The 25,539-nt window shown below is 41.0% G+C and overlaps 1 protein-coding gene across 32 annotated transcripts in view; it reads left to right on the plus strand.

Moving 5' to 3' along the window:
* The window catches only part of SORBS1 (sorbin and SH3 domain containing 1), a 794,498-nt gene that overhangs the window by 729,490 nt on the left and 39,469 nt on the right, over positions 1–25,539 (plus strand). For 23 of the 32 annotated variants that reach the window (XM_069240476.1, XM_069240479.1, XM_069240480.1 and 20 more), the window contains 5 exons: positions 186–965; positions 3,278–3,391; positions 18,173–18,271; positions 22,149–22,208; positions 22,754–22,944. In XM_069240476.1, coding sequence (XP_069096577.1) covers positions 186–965; positions 3,278–3,391; positions 18,173–18,271; positions 22,149–22,208; positions 22,754–22,944 — 1,244 coding nt within the window. The remainder of the gene's footprint in view (positions 1–185; positions 966–3,277; positions 3,392–18,172; positions 18,272–22,148; positions 22,209–22,753; positions 22,945–25,539) is intronic. The other 9 variants (XM_069240486.1, XM_069240488.1, XM_069240459.1 and 6 more) reach the window with 6 other exon arrangements.

Below are 25,539 nucleotides of genomic sequence, written 5' to 3' on the forward strand. Positions count from 1 at the left end.
GTGTCATATTTTGTATTTTACATTAGAAAACGGTCTGCTAATTTACTTTGCTGATTTCTGAAACTCTACAAAATATTTGTCCGTGTTACAAACCATGCATTTACTATCTCCCTTTCAGACCTTATGTTTTCATAGTCTTCTGTTTTTATTTGTGCTTATTTCTCCTTTTCTTTTTTTGTTTTAAGTTTGCTGGTTATGACAGGCTTCATACTCCAACACCTCCTCCTCCACCTCTTACACGTAGAGCATTTTCTCCAGAAGTGCAGGCGATCACATCTGAGTGGATATCGCTCACTATGGGACTTCCTCGAAATAGTACTCCGACCCTCACACCTCCCCTGCCTCCTTTGCCTGATGCCTACCTTTACAACATTGACTATCTCACGCCCTCTGCTGCGGCCAGTCCAACCCCTTCTCTTACCCCTTCAGTCAGCCTCTACCATTATAACCTATCAGGAAGCTCTACGCCATACTCGGCTCGCTCCCCTCTACCGTCTTTGCCATCAAGGCCTCAGTCCTCTGCCCGCTATCTCAGTGTCATTTCTCCACTAAGTGAAGACAAGTTCGTTGGCTCAGTGTCCCCAAATGCAATTTACCAGAATTCCCCTCAGCTGGTAGGAGGCAGTCCAGATAATTTCCTCTCGGAGCTTAATGATGTTATAAGAGATCAGTTGAAACTCCAAAAGAAGAGGGAAGAAGTCACAAGCAATGGAAAGAATGGCCGAAAACAGATGAGTACAATGAATGTTTGCAGCCCTCCTGTACCTTCTAGAAAGGATTATATCAAGACAACGCCCCTCCATGATAGGTGTATGAGCCCTGATCTGAAAGTACACAATTCATCATTTGAGGAGGACAAACTGAGTAAGGAGCTTCTTAGCATTGTTCAGGGAAATAACGAAATGAAAAAAGAACAGAGAAAATACGATAATCAAGCTGAGCTGAAAGGAACTCAAAGCAGAAAGGTACCAATTGCATGTGTGTGCTATCCTTTCCAAACTAAGCCATTAGTTCAACGCTGCTGAAATCAGTGACAGCTTGCACTGGGACAAATTGGTTCCTCGTTGGAGTACTCATTAACATGTGCATGTTTAGTGTGACAATAATGAGTTTTCATCCATTTCTCTTGTGTTGAGCAGCATTAGACAGTTATGGGTGTAGTAGCTTTGTAGAGAATGGGGTTAATGCTGTCATAATAACAACTCATTTTGAATGGTATGTGAGTGACCAACAAATGAAGTCTATGGAGGGAGACCTTGATCAGATAAAAGCTGACTATATGGTCTTTACCTTACTTAAGCCCCTGTGGATGTTATTGAATCCAAAAAAATCAAAAAGTCATGCAGACTCGCACTTCCTAAATGTCCTTCTTGCTCTCATTATGCCTTCCATGTCTGGAGCCTCTCAAGTACTCTTCATGTAGCAGACCTCCAATTTGTCTTCTTTAGTATCTCCGCAAGGCCCTCTCTGTTGTCCCTGTGCCGAGACTCGGATCTGTCCATTTCATCTTATACTCGGTATTCAAAACTGTTAATTAGGGCGATTCAGCATGAAACCTACCTTAGCTATTCACTTACATATTTGTCATGGAAGTCAATTCTTTCCAAAACCTTAGCCACAACACTACTTAAACTCCCAAAAAGTGAAATGATATCCAAATTTAACCAATTTAACTCAGAGGGTGGGCTGTGCGAGACCGAGCCAAATCGGTTATCAGGCGGAACTGAAAACACTTTGAACAAATACACTTATACACACAACTTCACTGTTGAGCTAAATTAATCTTCTATTGACGATGTAGAGATTGGCTGTTTGTGATGCTAATTTTGAATTGTTGAGATTGAAACCCGATAGACATTGATCATTTATAAATTATACTAGTTAATTTATTGACCAAGGCGAAGCAACAGTTTAGTTGTGAAGCAGGTATTGGCACTCATTTAGTTTTGTATGAGATTGACCCACATCTTGGAATAAAGAAAATTACGACCCATCAAAATAAGAAACAGCCGGTGTTTTAAAAAGAATATTGAATAGAAGGTATCGGATTCCTAATCATTGTCTCACCCTCAGACCTCAAATACTTTTTGCAGTGATGACTGAGTCTGGCTTGCAATAACACCAACATGTAATGACCCTATTACATTACAATAAAAGGTCAGCAGTCTGATTCTTACCCCACCTCTCAAGCTGTTGTTGGCATTTCCAGGCTCGCTTAAATCCCCTTATACTCAGTATCTCCATGAAATTGGTTGAGGTCAGAGGTTAGTGGCAGATGCACTTGTCCTTAGTAGGTGTCTGAGTCAGGAGCAGATTATGTCGCTTTCTGGGGGTGGGAGGGGGAGATGGGGAATGCATATTAAAAAAAATCACTTATCTGTATTGCCACAGCCACCACCACCGCTGTGCTGCTGCAGCAGCAGGCACAGGCTCCCAGCCTGCCCTGCAGCCAATCCAAATGCTGCTGTCATGCTGCTGGAAGCATGACAGCAGCATTTTGATTGCTGGATCGCCCAGCCAGGGCACTCACAGGCAGACTGGGAGCCTGTGCCTGCTCTCTCCAGCCCAGCAACACAGTACCAGGCTGGAGAGAGCACAGTGCACATGTGTTTGGCTGGCCCAAGACAGCTGGCCAAACATACATGCGCAATGAGAGAGAGTGCTGAGCACTCCCCCCTGTTCCCGTCCTAGCCTGTGGCCCGCCCCTTTTACTACAAAACAATAATAAACATAGTTTATTATTGTTTTGTGGTAAAAGGTTTGCAGCTACTGCTGCTGGCGGGGGCAATGTTCCTCCTCCACAGAGGAGGAGGCACACCTGGTCTGAGTCACCATATATTGCGCGGGGCTGGGATCAAACCATTCCGCACCACTCTGTGCTAAGTAACGACCATTCACTTACAGAATTGTATGTGGGACATTTCTTTTTTCAAAGCCCAGTGGACAAGATCAGCAGCACCTCTTTCTACGACGGGTGGTGTGATGTGCATGAAAGTGAGATTTCGGGTCTCACTTGATTATTTGAAGGAGTCTAACAGTGCATGCTGTGATACAAATAATATGTGGTATATTTCTTTTTTCAAAGCCGAGTCGACAAGACCAGCGGTACGTCTTTCTACGACGGGTGGTGTGATGTGCATGAAAGTGAGATTTCAGAGCGCACTTGATTATTTGAAGGAGTCTAACAGTGCATGCTGTGTTTCTTAACGTGTACAGGCATGCTGTTAAGCAAAAGAGAACATGCAGCCTGCTGACCACCTTTTCTTTCCTTTGAAAGACTCCCGACACCCAAGCTCTCTCTTCATCTGCCCTTTCCACTTCTGCACTGTGTCCCTCTGCTGTCACTGCTCAGCCACCTCCCCGGCCTAGAGCCAGGGTCAATATGGCACAGGTAACCATTCTTGCTGATGCGCGCTCTTTACGTCTACAACACGTAGCATAGCCTGCTTCTATAAGTCGTCCATTGATTCTTTACGTGCTTGGTGGCAGTTCTATTTGCATGCCTTCTGCATTGACAAGGTTCAATATATTTAATATTCTTCTGTTTAAGAGGCAGCAGTGTTCTGTGGAGGGCCCATAGTGCCTGAATTCTTCCAGTTGTTTGCTATATATTAAATATAGAAATTTCTGTACAAACTTTCTTATGTATACCATTTTTGGGATTGTTGAAACACGTGGTCTTGCACATGATATATATATATATTTTATATATATATATATATATATATATATATATATATATATATATATATATGTTTGATGGCATGTGTAGCTGCAGATACACATGATATGCATAGGTCCTGCCATCTAGTGTTGGGCTCAGATTGTTACAAGTTGTTTTTCTTCGAAGAAATGTTTTCGAGTCACAGGATCGAGGGATTCCTCTTCGGCTCCATTCCGCATGGGCATCGACTACATCTTAGATTGTTTTCTTTCCGCCATCAGGTTCGGATGTGTTTCTTTTCGCTCTGGTAGTTCAAGTCGGAAAAGTGCTACAAACCCTCTAATTCGTCGGTATTGTTTCGATCGCGTACCATCTATCATCGACACTTCGGTACCGGCGGTTCAAACTCCTTTACTTGCCCTTCGGGGCACCCGTGCCCAACTTGGGCCTGGTCGGGCCGACCAAAAGCCTTGTCGAAGCCTCATGAACCGGACCCCATTTCGTTTCTGCCCTCGGTGCCACGCCAAGTTCCCTTATACGGACCAACATCTTGTCTGTAACTTGTGTCTATCTCCAGACCACCGAGAGGATACTTGTGAGGCCTGCAGATCCTTCCGCTCGAAGAAGAATCTACGAGACAGAAGAGCGCGAATGTTGGAAATGGCGTTGAGAAGCACTGAACGTCTCGACGTGGAAGAAGAGGAGATTATGCACACTGCAGTCCCCGTTCGGGGGTCCGACTCCGAGCAAGAGTCCGAGGAGGACAGACCAGTCACGGCAGGACAGCACGTGAGTACGCCTGCCCCTGTCCAATCCAAGCCCAAACACAAGGCTTTGGGAATGGCTCCACCAGTAAAAAGACTTCCGGTGACCAAGCAACAACTTCGGCACCGAGAAAGGCCACGCCACCGAAGCCTTTGGACTCGAGCCGAAGCACAGGCTCTGAAATAGGCAAACATCGACCCATTGAGTCAAAGCCTCCAAAATCCCTCACGGAGCCGACACCAACATCTACTCCAGGCCTTTCGATCCTGAGGAAACCGGCTTTGGAGCCAAAAAGACCCATATACACAGAGGAGCATGGACTTTCCAAACAACTTAAAGAAAGCCATAGATTTTCTGAGGAACTCACGCAAATGGAGGAATTTGATGAAAGGCAGGCCAGAATTCAGATTCATAAAGACACTGGCAAGATCCTAACTGCACCTCCTCTAAAACAAAGAGGAAGCTGGCCTTTCAAGGACAATTGGAAACTGATCAGCCACCAGCTAAAGTGCCAAAACCCAAACAAAAATCTCCACCTCCTTAGTTCTCGCCTCATCAGTCTCCTCCTCATTCTCCTCACCTGACTGTCTATCCACCTACTCCTCCCACTGCACAGTCTCCAGAACACTCTGCAGATTCACACCAAGATAATGTCGACCCATGGGACCTCTAGGATGATCCCATTTCTCATAAAAATCCAGACTGCTATCCTTCAAAACCATCACCCCAGAAGTTAGCACCTCATACACTCAGGTTCTAGCTAGTGCAGCGTCATACCACAACGTAGCCATGCACACAGAACCTCTTGAGGATGATTTTCTCTTTAATACGTTATCCTCCACTCAAACTACGTACCGGTCTCTTCCCATGCTTCCTGGCATTTTAAAACATGCACATCAGATTTTTCAAGAACCAGTTAAGGCAAGAGTCATCACTCCTAGGGTAGAAAAGAAATATAAGCTGCCTCCTTCTGACCCAGCTTTCATTACCCAGCAGCTACCTCCAGACTCCGTAGTTGTCAGTGCAGCAAGGAAAAGGGTTAACTCCCAGTCGTCTGGTGATGCACCGCAACCAGATAAAGAAAGCAGAAAATTCAATGCTGTTTGTAAAAGAGTAGCATCGCAAGTGGCTAATCAATGGAGAATAGATAGCCAACTCCCAAGCACTACTGGCTAGGTATGATAGGGCCCACTGGGACGAGATGAAAGATATCATCCAGGATCCCCCCAAGGATCAACAAAAAAAGAGCCCAGCAAATAGTCGAGGAAGGGCAGGCTATTACAAATAATCAAATTAGGTCAGCTCTAGACTCTGCAGACACAGAAGCAAAAACAATCAATACTGTGGTCACCATTCGAAGACACACATGGCTTCAGTTGTCAGGTTTTAAACCGGAAATCCAGCAGGCTGTCCTTAACATGCCATTAAATAAAAATCAGCTTTTTGGCACTCAGGTTGATGATAAAAGACTGACACTGCTAAAGCCATGGATGCACTTTATTTTTCACAGTACATAGGCTCATTTCGAAAGCCTCAATACAGGGGAGGTTTTAGAGCTCAAACATCTGAGGCATCTACCTCACAATCAAAACCGTCTTACCAGCCTCAGTACTAAAGAGGTGGGTTCCGAGGAACTTACAGGGGCCAATTCTCCAGAGGTAGGGAAAATATCTGCCATGAAGCAAACCTCACACACAAAACAGTGACTTGCTCCACATCTTCCTTCACCACACTTCCCCTGTGGGAGGAAGACTGCAAAAGTTCCACACACACTGGTTACCCATCACAACAGACAATTGGGTATTATCCATTATCCAAAATGGTTACTGCATAGAATTCGCACAAATTCCTCCAGATATACCTATAAAACCACACAAACTCTCCTCCCAACACATTTCCATGGTGCAAACAGAGGTACAGTCACTATTATTCAAACAAGCCATAAAGCTTCTACCACATCATCAAATAGGAACAGGGGTTTACTCCCTGTATTTCCTTATTCCCAAAAAAGACGGAACATTGAGACCAATACTAGATCTCAGAACCCTCAATCTTTACATCCTATCAGAACACTTTCACATGGTAACACTACAGGAGGTAGTCCCACTGTTACAACAGCAAGATTTTATGGCAACATTAGACCTCAAAGATGCGTATTTTCACATACCCATCCATCCAGCGCACAGGAAGTATCTCAGGTTTGTAATACAAGGAAAACATTACCAGTTCAAAATGTTACCTTTCGGGATAACAACAGCTCTCAGAGAATTTACAAAATGCCTTGCCGTAGTTGCAGCCTACATAAGAAGGCAACACATCCATGTCTCCCCATATCTCGACGACTGGCTAATAAAATCCAACAGCCAGACACAGTGTCAATACCATACACATTATGTAATACAAACCTTACACACGCTAGGGTTCTCAATAAACTACCAAAATTCTCACTTACAACCAGCGCAAGTTCAACAGTACTAAGGAGCCACAATAAATACCCAAACAGCACTTGCAAGCCCAAGTCCACAAAGGATACAATCATTCCACAATATATTACCACACATTCAGTCAAACCAACAGTACACAGTCAAGTTTGTCATGAAACTGCTGGGCATGATGGCATCTTGCACCGCCATTGTCCTGAATGCAAACTAAACATGCGGCCCTTACAAGAGTGTCTTGCAAAAAAATGGTCACAGGCACATGGTCAACTTCAAGATCTAGTGTTGATAGACCGCCAAACACACATCTCGCTTCAGTGGTAGCATTCCACAAATTTAAACAAAGGGCGGACATTTCAAGACCCTGTGCCTCAAGCCACACTTACAACAGATGCATCAATGATTGGATGGGGAACACACCTCAACAATCACAACATTCAGGGACAATGGGACAACAAACACAAACAACTTCACATAAATCACTTAGAATTGCTAGCCGTATTTCTAACACTCAAAGCCTTTCAACCTCTTCTTGTTCACAAACACATTCTCATCAAAACAGACAACATCACTACAATGTACTACCTAAACAAACAAGGAGGGAACCACTCATCACAACTGTGCCTTCTAGCACAAAAGATTTGGCATTGGGCAATACACAACAACATTCACCCAGTAGCACAATACATTCCAGGGGTACACAATCAATTAGCAGATGTTCTCAGCCGAGATCATCAACAAACACACGAGTGGGAAATTCACCCCCAAGTACTTCAAAAATACTTTCACCACTAGGGAACACCAGACATAGATCTATTCGCCATCAGCGAAAACGCAAAATGCCAAAACTTCGCATCCAGGTTCCCACACCCTCTGTCCAAGGGCAATGCTCTATAGATCAACTGGTCAGGGATATTTGCTTACGCTTTACTCCCCTCTCCCGCTCTTTCCATTTCTGGTCAACAAACTGCGTCAAAACAAACTCAAACTCATACGTATAGCGCCAACTTTGGCACGTCAACCATGGTACACAACATTGTTAGACCTGTCACTAGTACCACACATCAAACTGCCAAACAGACCGGATCTGTTAACACAAAACAAACAACTAATCAGGCATCCAAATCCAGCAATACTCAATCTAGCGATTTGGCTCCTGAAGTCTTAGAGTTTGGATATCTACATCTTCCACCAGAATGTATGGAAGTAATTAAACAAGCAAGAAACCCCACTACCAGGCAGTGCCATGCAAACAAATGGAAAAGGTTTGTCTTTTATTGTCAATCCAAACAAATTACACCTCTTTCCGCATCAATACAAGACATTGTAGGTTATTTACTTCATCTACAAAGAGCAAACTTGGCTTTTTCATCCATCAAAATACATCTCACTGCTATTTCAGCTTATTTACAAAACATACAACACACGTCTCTATTTAGAGTCCCTGTTATCAAAGCCTTTATGGAAGGGCTAAAACGTATCATACCACCAAGAACACCTCCAGTGCCTTCATGGAATCTCAATATTGTACTCACACGACTCATGGGTCCACCATTTGAACCCATGCATTTGTGTCAGATTCAATACCTAACGTGGAAAGTAGCATTCCTCGTTACAATCACTTCATTATGAAGAGTTAGTGAAATACAAGCATTCACTATTGAACAACCCTTCACACAAGTACACAAACACAAAGTAGTACACCCCATACATTTACCAAGCATTACTGTTTAGATGTGTTAGCAGCACAACAAGCAATAGTAGGACAGGCTGTACTAAGAACACTATTTCAAACAACTTCAACTCCTACAGGCTGACCACCGCTTATGGGAGGAAAACGTCTTTTTTAGTCTATGCATAGCATGTGTATCTGCAGCTACACATGCCATTGAAAGGAAAATGTCACTTACCCAGTGTACATCTGTTCGTGGCATGTTCTGCTGCAGATTCACATGCGCCCACCCGCCTCCCCGGGAGCCTGTAGCCGTTTAAGTTCCAACAAACATTTGTACATATGTATATATATATATTTCAATTCCATTTGCATGGACATCTCTTTTCTATATACTCTATCACTTCTACCTTACCCTCTGCGGGAAAACAATCTAACATGGAGTCGATGCCCATGCGCATTGGAGCCGAAGAGGAGAAGTCACTTGATCCCGTGACTCGAAAACACTTCTTCAAAGAAAAACAACTTGTAACACTCCGAGCCCAACACTAGATGGCAGGACCTATGCATAGCATGTGCATCTGCAGCGGAACATGCCACGAACAGATGTACACTGGGTAAATGACATTTTCCATATATATATATCTATATGTTCGATGGCATGTGTAGCTGCAGATACACATGCTTTGCACATCCCGCCATCTAGTATTGGGCTCGGACAGTTACAAATTGTTTTTCTTCGAAGAAGTCTTTTCATTTTCCATATATATATATATCCATATATATATATATATATATATATGGAATATGTGTGTGTGTTTTAAAAGATAAATATTGTTAATGTGTCCAATCAATTACGGCATTTCTCTTAAGAAAGGCACATGCAGTTTATTTGTATTTTGTTTTCCCTTGGACGTCATGTTTATGGTGCCACCGCTATTTCATATTGGTACTCGCTTTAATCAGGAATAGTGGATGCGAGTGATCGTATGTGGTTTGGTGCTCACTTAGGAACCAGGGCGAAGTCTAGCCTTGTTCACGACCATCAAATTGTTACTTAGCAGTTCTAAGATGGACACCTGATGAAGGAAGCAGATTCACAGTCTTATCTGTCTATCTTTAGCAATGCTTATCTACGGCCTTTCTGTCCATTGATGTTCATTTCAGCAAGATTAGCACTTAAAATGGTAGCTTTAAATTGTAGCAATTCAGAAACGGTCGCCTGAGCAGCATTATTGCAACGTATGTTTGTGTTCTCTCCGTCAAGCACGTTCACCACCCACTTTCCTGTGGGTATCCTGTACATTACCGTATGTCATACGTCTTACGATGTACAGCGCTTATTTTAAAGTATACAACCATTAAATTGACATTCACCCCTTCGTGCTTTCTTTCATTCCCTCTTCTCCTCTAGTAAAAAATATTTGCATGCCACTATTAGAAGTGTGACCCTGCAAGCAAAATGTCTGATTACTTCGTAATTTAATCACATTTGTTAGGCCCAAATCATGTCTTTTTAGTTTGTGCATGTCAAATAATGACTAATCAATGCCCGAGGGAGATAAGGGAACGGTAGGGTGGCAGGCATTTTTTTAAGTTGTGTAGGCAGTATTAGATCTCAGAGGAGTTGTGGGAAGATTAAACAAGTGTTTGGGTAGTTATGAAGCAGGAACACATTCCCTTTGTGTCCACTTGACTGTCCTCCCCCTCTACAGTTAGTCTATAGGGCAAGCTTCCTGAGGGGTGCATGGAGGAAGCATACACATGATAAAATTGTACAGGAGTAGGCATCAACATAGTGTTTTTTCGACTAGTCTAATTCAAAAGGTCGATCATACCTGAATGTACTTGATGATATCAAGACTTGGCCCAGTTATGAAGGGGTGATAAGCAAATGTTGTACATGATAAACCCCTCCATTACTTCAGTCATCTTATTAAACAATGAAGCTAGTTTTACTCCTGGAAATTCAAAGTTGAGGCATTCTTACGCATGCCACAGCTACATTGCGAAAATGATAGGTGAAACAGGCCTATACGTGTAGGTACAACTCACATCTAATAGAGGAGTAAGACAATCCTACTAATAAAAATGCTTTATGAAGTGTCTTGCATATTTTTATGGAAGACAAAATATGTATTTTATGAATTGCTCACAACACAAAAATGGCAACATAAATTAAATTTCCAGATTAAACCAAATTATTCATACAAATTCGGTTTCATCTCCTTATAACCGCAGACAAAATTCACACCCTTAATGTACATAAACATCTAGTACATTCCGGTGTGTTTTTTCTCTAAATGTCAGGCAAGGCCCGTCCTTTAGGGCGGAGTGGCCTCCCCCCCCCCCAACCGTTTGCCCCTCATGAAGAGTGTCTGTCAGGCTGAACAAAGGTCAGCCTAACAGACACTCTTCATGTTCAGGTCAGGCAGCCAAGAGCAGACATGCACAATTTGGGCAGACTCCTGGCTGCCTGAGCTGAACTTTGCTGGGCGGGACCTCTGCGGCTCAGCAAAGGTGCCTCGAGGCCCTCTCCTGGGTGACGAGGAAAGCGGCACCCATTGACTTCGACTTGGGCGCTTCATGTTTAAGCCCTGAAGCACCCAGGGTGAGTGTCAATCAGTGACACTTCCTCACAGAGTGGGGTGGGGTGAAGGTGATTGTGTGTGTGTGTGTGATGTTTTAAAATGAATGTTTGGTGCGTGCGTGCATGTTTGAATGTTATGAGTGTTGTTAATGGATGTGCGTGCGTGCGTGTGAAAGAATGAGTGTGTGTGTGTGATCTTTTAAAATGAATGTTTGGTGCGTGCATGCATGTTTGAATGTTATGAGTATTGTTAATGGATGCGCATGCGTGGGTGTGTGCTTCCCTCCCGCCCCCCTCCCTCCTAAAGCTACTGGCCGCCACTGCTAAAAGTGTTAATTAACATACATACATCAAACATTTGTTCTCAAAAATTGATATTCTTTTATTTAATATAACGAGGGTTCTTCAGGGTATCAGTAATTCAACACACTTCACTTGTCAATCTATATTAGTAGTCTAGATCTGGCCCTGTATATCTCTTTATTCTTTCCAAAAGCAGGCAGTTCTACTTAGTATCAATATATATATATATACAGGGAGTGCAGAATTATTAGGCAAGTTGTATTTTTGAGGATTAATTTTATTATTGAACAACAACCATGTTCTCAATGAACCCAAAAAACTCATTAATATCAAAGCTGAATATTTTTGGAAGTAGTTTTTAGTTTGTTTTTAGTTTTAGCTATGTTAGGGGGATATCTATGTGTGCAGGTGACTATTACTGTGCATAATTATTAGGCAACTTAACAAAAAAAAATATATACCCATTTCAATTATTTATTATTACCAGTGAAACCAATATAACATCTCAACATTCACAAATATACATTTCTGACATTCAAAAACAAAACAAAAACAAATCAGTGACCAATATAGCCACCTTTCTTTGCAAGGACACTCAAAAGCCTGCCATCCATGGATTCTGTCAGTGTTTTGATCTGTTCACCATCAACATTGCGTGCAGCAGCAACCACAGCCTCCCAGACACTGTTCAGAGAGGTGTACTGTTTTCCCTCCTTGTAAATCTCACATTTGATGATGGACCACAGGTTCTCAATGGGGTTCAGATCAGGTGAACAAGGAGGCCATGTCATTATATTTCCTTCTTTTATACCCTTTCTTGCCAGCCACGCTGTGGAGTACTTGGACGCGTGTGATGGAGCATTGTCCTGCATGAAAATCATGTTTTTCTTGAAGGATGCAGACTTCTTCCTGTACCACTGCTTGAAGAAGGTGTCTTCCAGGAACTGGCAGTAGGACTGGGAGTTGAGCTTGACTCCATCCTCAACCCGAAAAGGCCCCCCAAGCTCATCTTTGATGATACCAGCCCAAACCAGTACTCCACCTCCACCTTGCTGGCGTCTGAGTCGGACTGGAGCTCTCTGCCCTTTACCAATCCAGCCACGGGCCCATCCATCTGGCCCATCAAGACTCACTCTCATTTCATCAGTCCATAAAACCTTAGAAAAATCAGTCTTGAGATATTTCTTGGCCCAGTCTTGACGTTTCAGCTTGTGTGTCTTGTTCAGTGGTGGTCGTCTTTCAGCCTTTCTTACCTTGGCCATGTCTCTGAGTATTGCACACCTTGTGCTTTTGGGCACTCCAGTGATGTTGCAGCTCTGGAATATGGCCAAACTGGTGGCAAGTGGCATCGTGGCAGCTGCACGCTTGATTTTTCTCAGTTCATGGGCAGTTATTTTGCGCCTTGGTTTTTCCACACGCTTCTTGCGACCCTGTTGACTATTTTGAATGAAACGCTTGATTGTTCGATGATCACGCTTCAGAAGCTTTGCAATTTTAAGAGTGCTGCATCCCTCTGCAAGATATCTCACTATTTTTGACTTTTCTGAGCCTGTCAAGTCCTTCTTTTGACCCATTTTGCCAAAGGAAAGGAAGTTGCCTAATAATTATGCACACCTGATATAGGGTGTTGATGTCATTAGACCACACCCCTTCTCATTACAGAGATGCACATCACCTAATATGCTTAATTGGTAGTAGACTTTCGAGCCTATACAGCTTGGAGTAAGACAACATGCATAAAGAGGATGATGTGGTCAAAATACTCATTTGCCTAATAATTCTGCACTCCCTGTATATATATATATATATATATATATATATATATATATATATATATATATATTCACCAATAGATTTAGCAGATTTATCCGGCAGATAGGCAGTTCTATCGTTCTTGCCTGCCCGAAAGCCGAATATTTTATCACGCAGGTGGGCATAAACAGTTGGTAAGTGCGCTATGTGGAATATAGCTCCTTGTTCACTGGGCAGCTAGGTAATACTAACCAACCGCCTTGTATTTAACAACTCAGCTCCTCTTTCGCAGGGCCAACTGGTGTTCATGGGCAAAAGGGGCGTTGCCCTGACACCCTCCAGGGAGAGGAAAGAACAGGGAAATAAACACTACTCTGAGACAGTGTGCTGAATCTCTTAGGTGAACTCTAGTGAACTTTGCAGATGTCCTGCTGCACAAGTGCCAGCCGGGCGAGGTTTGTGACCTGCAGGCACAAGCTACAGCAGTGACATCATCCAAGAGGGAGCATTGAATTAGAGAGCAAGTGAACAATTTTTTTTTGGGGGGGGCTCATAAACAGTGGCCCTGGGAGGAGTTACAAAACTCTATCCACTTCCATGGCTGGGGTGGGGCAGACTGATGAAACGGAGGGAGTGTGTGGCAATAATTTGTTGGTAATCACAGAGGGGCAGGCTGTAGGAGGGGTGCAGGAGACTGCTGTCCTGGCAGTAACACATGTTTAGTACTGCATTTGGTTTCACTTTGAAAAAAAACATATGGAGCTGAGAATGACAGAGCCTTGTCTCAAACGTAGAGGCCCTAGAGAGGGAAGTACCCAGCTGCTGACAGCAAATATACTAGTGGACTAAGAGGTAAGTGTGCAGTTATGCGTCTGCCTGTATTAGGGGCATTGTCAAACCCCCCCCCCCCAGCAGCTATAGTGGGATGGGGTTCTTGATGGGCCTCTTCTGTCTGCAGCTCGGCAGACAAAGGCTCATAATTAACTTGGGAGGGTGAGTGAGTGAAGGGAAGGATGGGTGGGTGGATGGATGGATGGATGAAATGGTGGATGGATAGATGCATGGATGAAGGAGTGAAAGGATGGACATAAAAATGGAAGAGTGAAAGGCAAGGATGATTTATGAGTGAATGGGGTGGGTTAATGGGTGGATGTATGGATGGAGTGCAAGGATAGGTTGATGGGTGATGAGAGAATGGATGGATGGTAGAATGAGTGAAAGGATGGATGAGTGGAAGGGTAAATGGATGGATGGATGAGTGAAAGGATAGATGAACGAAAGAATGTATGTAAAGATGGATGAGTAAACCAATGGATGGATGAGTGAAAATCAGAGCATATGGATGTCTGGATAAAATTATGGATGAGTGGAAGGGTGAATTGATGGATGGATAGTTGGATGAGTGAGTGAAAGGATGGATGGCTAAGTAAAAGGGTGAATGGAGGGATGTGTGACTGGGTGGATGGGGCGAAGGGTGGATGGATGGGTGTAAGGATGGAAGCCTGAGTGAAAGGGTAGCTAGATGGATGAGCCAAAGGGAGGATGGTGGATGGATGGAGTGAAAGGATGGATAGATGGAGCGAAAGGGTGGATGGATGAGCGAAAGGATGGATGGATGAATGAATGGATGAAAGGGGGATGGATAAGTGAAAGGACGGATGTTTGAGTGGATGGATTGGTTTGATGGCTAGGTGACCATGTATCAGAGGCGGCTCTCCTTTATGGGCTCCACAACTACACTACACCCTCCTTGTTTTGTGGTCCATTTATATTGTATCAAGACTGAATAATGATCCACTCTTGTTATAATAAATATAAAATGCAGTCCCACTTCGGGTCCAGCAACAAACTGCAGCAGCTAGTGACATTTTTTGATTGCTGACTCTCGTGCATGAAGGTGCCTTCGCCAGCCATCAGAGATACTGTTCAGAGTTGGTGAAATCCTGACACTGCAAGCATCTCTGTGACTACGTGTGTTAGTTACAACTAAGAGTGAGTCAGTGAAGTAATGAGTTAGAGTGAGTGAGGATGAGTGACAGTAAGGACCAGTTTCTGTGAGAATGAATGTGCGCGAGTGAGGAAGCATGACACTCAGTGTAACTGAGTGTTACTGTATGTGTGTAACACTAAATAATTCAGAATGAGTGGGACTGAGTGAGATAGAGAGGGCCAGAGTAGAATGAGCGAGACTGCATGAATTAGTGAGGCCAAGTGAGACTGAGTGAGTCAGAGTGAAATTGTGAGAGAACCCATTGAGGAAAAATCTCTTTAGAATTCAAGCCAAGGATTATGACCGTCACTTTTAAACGTCACCAGCTGCCACTGCTCATAGGTCAGTCTCTGGGGTGGGAGAATAAGAACCAGAAATTGAGACACGTCTTATCCATAACACACACCACATATCACTATACCAGCTTTTCATACCATTTGTCTTTGAAGATTGTTAACTGTAGAATCAACTTAACAAGCTGCCCATCGTCCAGTTGGAGGAAAATGTTATGTAAATCAAAGCAGATTAAAATCTCAAAAGTAAGGTGTTTTCTTTCCTGTCCATTTGATTTCCCTCCACTGTTTTCAAAGCATGTTTAAGATACATTACTTTTTCTAAGGCATTGTGTACTCCTGAGAAAATAAGAATCATTGATGCATGGCAAAGGCATTTCTGTACTGGCAAAAGTTACAACATTCACGGGGCAATTGGACACAAAACGCTAAATTACTCTATAAATATTTTCTGCAGTGAATAATAAACTTGGGCCCGTATTTATACTTTTTTTAGCGCCGCATTTGCACCGCTTTTTGGCGCAAAACGGGGCAAACCTACAAAATACAATGGCATTTTGCAAGTTTGCGCCGTTTTTGCGTCAAAAAACGACGCAAATGCGGCGCAAAAAAAGTATAAATACTTGGTGTCAACTTATGATCACCAGTTTAAGAAAAAGTGTTTCTAAATATAGTTTTATTGTGGCAAGTATGTTTTATTTTTACCTGTGATAACAGTTCTTTGGAACAGAATCTAAAGATCGTGTTTGCTGATTGGTTTGATTGCAACTCTGTGCACAAACAATGCATCCAATGCCACATTGAAAGTTATGTCCTCCCAATAGCAACACAACACAGGCAATGATATACAATAAATTAATTTACCATATAATACTACCCGACTTTTTTCAAACTTGCAATGGTCCGTTCATCCATAAAAAATATTTTTTCATTGTCTTTGTTTCATTCACATCTGCAAACCAAGGGTCAATGCCATTCCCTTACTTTATTGTGCTTATAAATTTACAGCCGCAGATTAATAACTGTTGGTTGTTTCATGGTGAATTTGACTAAAAGTTTTGCTTGTGTCAGTGTTTAATTCCTGCAGTCAAGTCTACATAAATGCCTTGGAGTTGGTACCACTGTAAATTAAGGTGAACACTTTTAGATATATTTACTGAGCATGAATCACAAAAATATTTTTAAATGCACCAACCAACTCGTAATTAGGCCCTGAGACTATCCTAATTACGAGTGGGTTTGTGCATTCCGGTCCGTGTGTAAACCTCGTTTATGCACTGTTCGGAATTACTAGTTGGAAGGTATTTAACATATCCTGTAATTATTATCATATGTTTTAAATGCCTTAATTTTCATTACATTTCGGATGGTCAATCCTTCGAAAATTTAACAGAGGAAAAGCATATGCCATTTACTTTTTGGTGATTTAAATATCAGAATCCGCATGTTATTCACCACAAACTCATAATAGATGTCATAGCACTTATACTTTGAACCAGGGCCACAGTGTCAAACCCTTGAGTGGGGTGCACATATGTGAATTTCAGTCATTCACAAGCCTGACTAGGAGTACTCATGTAAAAATGCAACTGTTGCCCAATTCCTTATTACGTCTCAGAGAAGGCAGTTCTTCATGCTGAATTGTACATAGGGTAAAACTGCATATGCAAAAATACCTTTGCATGAGTGCAATTGTTCTCTCAGCGGCCTTCTGTTCACCCCCTCGTAGTAAATTTACTCATGCATAATATTAAAGCATTCTCAGATAATATATTGCCTCTATAAATTGCTATAATTTTGCAAATAGTTTTCGAGAAAGTGTTTTTAATCCTTAATCAAGCCATTTTCATATGCATGTTAAACTTGACATGCTTTGTATTTACATGGGCTTTGTGAATCAGGAACTTTGTCTTTGAGGTTCACCAAGTGCAAGCCCCAAAACCACAAGAAACGCAACATAAAAGCCACTTCAGTTGATTTATTATTACATGACATACCCTAGCCAAAAACCTGATTTATTTCCACATCACTGTTGAAGTTAACCATTTCACATGGTATCCAAAGGGTTAGTACATTATTTGCTGTGTTAACTTTTTATTTTATCTCACACAGACTATCTGAGATGAATATTTTTTTAGTGCAATTGTGCATGTATCTCACCATGTATTATTAGCACAATATATGCTTTCCTAAAACAGAAAATGTTTTGAATAGTATAAAAAGGTCATGGAATTTTATACCATAACAACTGTATTGCCAAACGTAACTAAAGGGCAGGTAAGTACTTACCCCAGTTAGGCTACTTGCTCCCGAATACCATGTTATGTCTAGGACTGACATGTTGTTGAAAAAGCTAGCAGGACATGATCATTGAATTCAAACCCAGGTGATCGGGAAATGCTTGTCTAGGTCATAAAGGTCACATTTCTGTGCCCTAAAACCATTATTAAAAAGCAGATGTAGGTGTACCATGAAACAAGCTGAAGGGAAAGAGAAAACATTTTGAACATGTTAAAAAAATACCCAGTCTTAACATTTGCATGCCTGCACCAAGCCAGTCATTTGCTCATGAACATGCAGCTTACCATTTGTCTTGATGGGGATTAATTTTGCCGCTGATTGGGTTCAGTTTCATTAGTTGTACTCTTTGTAGAGTACCTCATCTGCTTTTATTAATAATTATTTTGCCATCATTATTTCATTAGTCTTTCCGGACTGAAGGTGGACATTCAGCAATCACTTCAAAAAGCCCTGTAATGATTTCAGACTCCCCGGTTAATACACTGAGCTCTAATTCTATTGTGGTAAGCTCAAATTAGTAACTTTTATCGTATGAATGCATTTTAAAATACTATATGTACACATATTTGCGCAAACACACATTAATAATTAAAACATTATGCACATAGACAGTATGTACATATGTGCATATATAAAAGTATTTTCATATGTGTGAAATATCTATATATGTACACACACAGTTGTGTCTAGTAGTACACAGTAAAGTTGGTCACAGAGACTTCAAAAAATAATGAATACTATTAGCTGGCGCAAGATCTTGCCATTGTGGTCAGAAATAGCATGAAATGTTTTTGTAAATATACTGTAGTCATTCCTCTTTACATGTTTAAATATATATAAAACAATCACTATAATGTGTGGTAACTTGGACTGTAATTTCATGAACTTGTGCCTTCTGATAGCATTTCGCCATGTGTATGTGTGTGTATTTTACATTGTGCAATTCCAAGTATCATATCTATTTGTGGTCTCTGTTTCTTGCTCTCTCTTTCTCACACTATTTCCTTCTCTCCCTTTTTCTCTCACTCACTCACCGTCTTCCCAACCACTAATATTGCCACTAGGTAACTAGCCAAAAGTCGAACCCTCAAATCCCCTTTTTCCACATTGCCTATGTAGATCATGGAATAAAATATGAAGTGGCCAGGCTGATAATACCAAACAAATAATATCTCAAGATGGAATAACATAATTTATTCTACCCTTGTTTAGGGTGCAACATATACATCTCCTATGCATTGTGCACGTAGATATAAAAACAAGTAACCCACACAGTCAAGTCATTTTCTTTTAAATTAGTCCTTTATTAGGTGAATTCAGTACTTTCAATAATCAGTGCTTCCATTGATTGCTATGTTTTTTTCTATCTGATTGAGACATAATTAAATCTGAGTTGAACCTGTCTTTATTAATCAACAAATAGGCAAGCACCATACTTAGTTGCATTTTGTTGAACATTGAGAGAACATTTTTGAATTTAATATTAAGGACCTGATTACGATCTTGGCAGATGGGATACTCCATCACAAATGTGAGGGATATCCCGCCCGCCATCTTACAGGTTCCATTATATCCTATGAAACTTGTAATACAGCTGGATGGGACATACGTCACATTTGTGACAGAGTATCCCATCTGCCAAGATCGTAATTAGGCCCTAAGGTATAAAATACATACTCTCAGATATGTCATGCTGGATTATACAGTGCACAGGAAAGGGCGTAAAGTCAAACATATTGCTCAGATACAGGACTGTAAATTAATACTTCTTTATGTCGGACCCACTAAAGAGGGAAATATTTATGAACTGAGATTAGCCCTCTGTCACACAATTCTTCACATGGGTGATATTGCCATTAGGGACATTGCTTTATGATGGATTAATTGTATTTCCAGAAATTAAATCTCATGAATATGTTCGTTAAAGTGACATGAGGATTCTCTAAACAAAAAAAACAAGTGAGGAACTAAAAAAGTCAATAAAGATTATCCCCTTTAGCTATTATTGTAAACTTTCCTTAAGACATCACTTTTGGCATCAAACGTGAACTCATGTTTGAGCTCTGAGTGCATCTGAAAAACTCATGTAATAGTAGTGCACATATACTTTTGGTATGTGTCATAACATACAACATTAGAAGGTCTACCATCTACCATCTTCTACACTTAAAATTAGTTAACATCAGTAAAAATGTATACAAATACTTTAAATCATGTATGGTAGTCATTCTTTACCTTCTTCATGAATTTGACCCACCAGAATAAACTGTGTATTATAGGGTATCCACAGTTGCACAAAATGGACATTTGTCCAGAGTCTCAGAGTTACAGGGTTTATGCAAGAATGCACAAACACAGGAAAGAGTCATGGGTGCCAATGAAGGTAACACAAGTTCTCCTTCAGGCTTTATTAGTTGGACTCAGAAGAGAATCTCAAGGCCTGCTTTGAGGATATCTGTAGTATACTCAATAGTTACAGCATGTTCTTCGATGCACCATTGGCATGTAAACCACCACAAATTTATACTCACTCTTTTTCCTCTCTTGTACTCTTCACTCCAGTTATAGATCTCTGACCTACTCTCTTTATAAGAGCTCATGCCATCCGTGCAAAACTTCTTCAAAAAAAGTGCTAAGAGCACTGGCTGTGATGTTTTATCTTTTCTCCTTGCACTCCAAAAATGAATCATCTTTGTAGTGCTTGTGGCCTCCCAAAAGGGTCTGGGATTGAGCAACTTCAGGCAGTGAAGACTCAGAATATGTAGATAAAAATGAAATAGGAAGAAAAAAGCTCCGCGCTCACAATACAAATTCTACCAGTATACTAATGAAACCTGAATGTCTTTAATAAGTTTGGCATTTGTCATTCTTAGTAAAATATAGAAAGGATAGCAAGACAAGTTTTAAATCAGTATTTGTTTCCACACTTGTAGCACCACAAATACATTCCCATTCTACTATTCACTTCCCCATACATTCCTCAGTATTAACTTTTAATTTGCTGAACCAAATTTGATCAACTATTTCCATGCAGAACGGTCACTGGCATTCTTCAAGTTCAAGGTTTCCTTAAAGGTGAATGCTTTCTTAATCACGCTTGACGGATTCCGGTTGTTGATTTTCATACTTTCTTTCAAGAATATAGAGTTCAGGTGGTTTACTTCCAACCCCTCTCCCATTCCCTCAAAACCATTAGATAGTTTCTGGATCAGTATACCTGTTCCCAACTCCAATTAGATACATTAATTGTACATGTAAAACATCCAATAAAATTGATTTCAAATTTCTTTAAAATCCTCTTGAGTCATTACTGCGTATCTTTAAACACAACCCTTCAATCATGTAATCACTTTCAGTAAGAGATATATTCCTAGGAAACCTGCACCAATACCAATTAATTACATGTCAAAAATATTCAGCATGGTTCTCTAGTGACTTGGGTTCAGCTAGACCAGGGGAAACCCCAACTCTGTTCTGCCAGAAAGAGAAAATATAGTTACCCTGTGAAAACTCTACCCACTTCTAAGGAAAGTAGTTTTTCCTGTGGTCCAGTTACACACTTACGACCAGAGCTGTCCTCCTCGTTCCATTCATGTTTAGCCCCAAAATTGAGTTTACTGCTAAAAAAAACTTTGTTTAGGATCGCAAGACTTTTTGGTTTATATGTCATAATCTTGTAAGTTTTAACATGGATATTACATTATGCTACATCACAATCATGGAGGTAGCACTGTGATCAATAATGTTTTTAACTTTGCTCTGCTGTGGAGCACTTTGAGCCCAGAATACTATTAATGCCTTTTCTAATTAGCATTCTCATGGAGACTATTGAGATATATTTTTTTTTTACCCAAAGCAATGCATATGTTTGCAGTAATTAACTATGACCTCATTTATAATAATCTCTTTCATTATACCAAGTACTGGACTTTTGCTAACTTCCTACTGGTGTCATATCATGTTCTCCTTTCATTGCCTTAGAGGGGAAATTTACCAGTCATATCCCATACCCGGGCCACATCATTTTAAAATAATTGCCATTATAACCACAGAAGGATGAATATATTGTTCAATATAAGGAAAATCAAAAATAAACAAATCGCTCAATCGGTGATTATGAGTTCTTACTTGCAGGTCGTTCATTTCTTAACAAATGCATACATTCACAAAATGCACCCACAAAGCTAAACTTTCCTGATGACCGAAAAAGCTACAATATAATTTTTAGATGTATTTCAATTTGTGTGAGACAATTCAAGTTTGATATTGACCTAACAAAATGCCCTTTGCATAAGCCTGGAATCTTTTTTGCATCATTTATTTCATAGTGACCAATAACATTTGCTATATGTGACCCTTATAATTTGCTTGTGATCACAGCCTTCACATCATTCATTGAAACCAGGACCAGATCTTACAGAGTCTGAAAAGAGTTATGTGGTAAGACAGTTGTTTATACGGTGCTTAGGAGTAGTTTAGAAATGCAGCTCACAGTTTTCAGCAAAGATAAGAATTTAAATATGATAGTCATTTACAGCCATGAATAAATAAACTATTTATTTTTTTCATAATAATAAATAACTACTAATGGGAGGTTATCTACTATGAGTTTAAACTTTCCCCTGCTAGAAACAGGAATGTTTGCATCCGTGCATCCTTTTTGCCCGTTTTTACTGCATGACCTTAGAATGGCTACTTTCTTTCTTTCTTTAGTGGTAGCATTTGCAAGTCACTGCCAATTTGCAACCATCTCCTTGCTGCTTTTGGCAGATCTATGTACTAATACCAAACTTCTTCAATATCTCACCTGTTTTCCATGCTTACACCTGGACCCCTCTGCACTTCACTTCTTGGATTTCCTTGGATCTACATCACTCTTGTTTGCTGGACTAATGTGATGCCTCTGGAATGTTCCATCTCTTCCTCTTTTCTTTGTTGACTATCTTATGGGGCATTATTTTGGGATGCCATGACCACCTTCAAAGGAAGCGGTCTGCAACGAGATCATACACATTGCAGAAAAGTCTGTTCATTACTGCAGTGCTATTTCTCACCCTCTTGACTCTCGCCACACAGTGTCTTCTCGTGACACTAAACGATGTTTAATCATTTCCCAGCAACCTCTAGCTCAACAAAGGGGAGGAGGCCAGGAGAGGAGCGAAGCCCCACTGGAAGTGTAAGTTGTTTTACCATTTATTCATTTTTGTGCGTCCTCCTGATTTAACTTAGTGTGTTAACTTGTTGTTACTTTTCTCCACTTATGACTGTTCATTCCATAAAGAATACATTAGATGAAGTGGTGATTGCAATATGTTTTACTTGTCTTTCACAGTGCTAAACAATATATGTTTGGTCGTATTTATGTGAATGTATTCCTAGTAATCAGTGTTCAAACAAACCGAAGACTTTTAAATCTATGTAGAAAATGATGTGAATGCAACTCAATGGCCACAAGTCTTTTATCAGAAAAATCGTCAGTCTCCCGTTTTCCTCTTATAGTTGTATTTCATAGATTCCATTGACGTACTTGTTCAATTGTGTAGCTTGTTGTGCCCTACTGGAGTACAGATTGATCTACGAGAGTGTGCGTAGCAGGAGAGGATATGGAATAGGAATCTGCATTATAAGTCCAAAAGCACCGGCCCAGGGCAGATTTTTAGGATAGCCATGCAAAGATAGATTTACAACCAATAATTGGAAAAGGAAATCACATAGAACCAACCTAGTTACCATTAGATTTTCCAGGTATCCTCCACTCCCAAAGTGACATGTACATCACCGACATAACTTAACCATTATCACCCTCAAACTCTCAGCTGAAGAACAGTATGCAAAATGGTAATGAGAGTTTGTTTATGTGAGTGAAAGCTCTTGCAAAGTGGTCTGTCATGTCTTTGGCTTGTGGTATTTGAGAGCGTAAAACTTAAGTCTTAATGTGTCAATCCATGGGGGATACAGTCACCGTTTTTTTTTTAGATTTTATTTTATTCCTGTGCTCTTAATCAAGGTCTTTTATTATTTTCAGTAGGCCCACCATCTCTTATTAATCGAGGGTCTTATATTCCTCAAAGGCAGTGCTTAATTTGTCAATAAAAAGGTGCCCATGTCCAAAGCTTTCTTTTGAAACATGCAGCTGCTGCATTTAAATGTGCAAGCCATCTCGGGCCTCTTTAATTCATTTACAGTCATTCCCTTCCCCTTCACCTCACTCTTGCAGCGTTCTGCTTTCTCCCGTTGTGATGCTTTTTCGTTTTTCTCATCCTCCACCTTTCCCATATGTGCCTTTTGCTCACAGTAAATGCTTGATGCAGAAAACTAAGTTCCGGCCCTGAAAAACAAGTGCTGGTGCCCTGCACCGGAAACCACCTGCTCAAATTAAGCACTGCTCAAAAGTCTGTGCCCCACTCTCCTCACCAACCCTTTCCCGATTGGAGCTCTAAGTGCCACAATTCTACCTTCTTTTACCCAGTTCTTTTTTCCGCATCTGATTCCGTATTTTCGTTCCGCATAAACATTAGTTTGTCTCGCTGTTAACACCACAGGTATTTTGAATATATCGCGATCTTCGTGGCTTCATAAACGTTGTCAACAAGGTGCCTTGACTTCTGCTTTTTTACCTAAATGTGTGTTTTGTTTAAACCGCGCACAAATAAGTGTAAAAAACAACTAAAGCTCCAGGTAGTGAACATTTCTAGTGCAAGAGGACAAGTGATGGATGTTGCACCTTGTGATCGTTTATTCTGTAGAAAGTAAATTGTGGGCAAAAAGTGAGGGGTATTGCTGAGATTTTCTTTTTTTCATAGTTGCGGAGGTGCTCGCTGTAACTGGAACCTGTTTGGAGACGTTTTACGTAGTTATGTTTTTTGGGCTTTACAGAATCTTGTCTTGTCTGAACCAGTGTATGAGGGGGGAACATAGGAAGGATTTCAAGGTTTTGCATTTATTGGCACAACACAGAATAACAGCATGCAAGTGACGCATTAGGTGGTCCAGTAACACTGCAGGGTTGCTGTCTTTTTTTCTAGCATGTAACCCAAAGTGCATCTGTCGGCATTACTGCATGAAGAAACCGGTGCTCCTCTAACAAGGGCTGTGGAAGCTGGCTGGAAATTGCTGTTGTTATTACAGAGCTGGAAGAGATCCCATATATTATACTGGAGCAGGGTTGTGGTAGTTTTCTTCCCATCACAGCAGAGCTGGCCTCTCACAAACCTCTATAGACTGTTCATCTCTGTATCAGTGCCTTGAAGCAAATTCACCATGTTATTCCCTATTCCTGCATCTTTGTATGTAAATGTGTACTGAGCCTTAATGACATTCCTGAGTATGCAAAGGAACCAATTAGAAATTCATCTTCCCCCTTGAATGAGTCAAAGCTTTTTTGTGCTTCCAAGCTCAAACTTCCTACCTAACTATCATCAGAACTTCTGGAAAGAGAGGATGTTAGGAAACTATGTGGTGTAGCTTAGCTGCCTTTAATGCTATAGAAAGGACACAAAAATGTTTGAAGGCATGGTGAGGGTAACATGCATGTCATCTGAGCTATAGCTAATCTCTTACCCTCAGAAACAATAGTATCAGAAGGCCTGAACTAGAAAGACCACTTTGGATTAGCATTAAGCAGCCCTCCTAAAAGGTGTCTCTCACAAGCACCTATTCGATTCAGGGCTGACGGAAGAGAAGTCTTCTGCTTCCATGACTCATTTCATGTCTACGGATAGCCTACTCTGCATGTTTCTGCTTAATATTAGCTCTGGACAAGGGAATGTGG

Source organism: Pleurodeles waltl, chromosome 6 (assembly GCF_031143425.1).
Source record: "Pleurodeles waltl isolate 20211129_DDA chromosome 6, aPleWal1.hap1.20221129, whole genome shotgun sequence".
NCBI classification, from domain to species: domain Eukaryota; kingdom Metazoa; phylum Chordata; class Amphibia; order Caudata; family Salamandridae; genus Pleurodeles; species Pleurodeles waltl.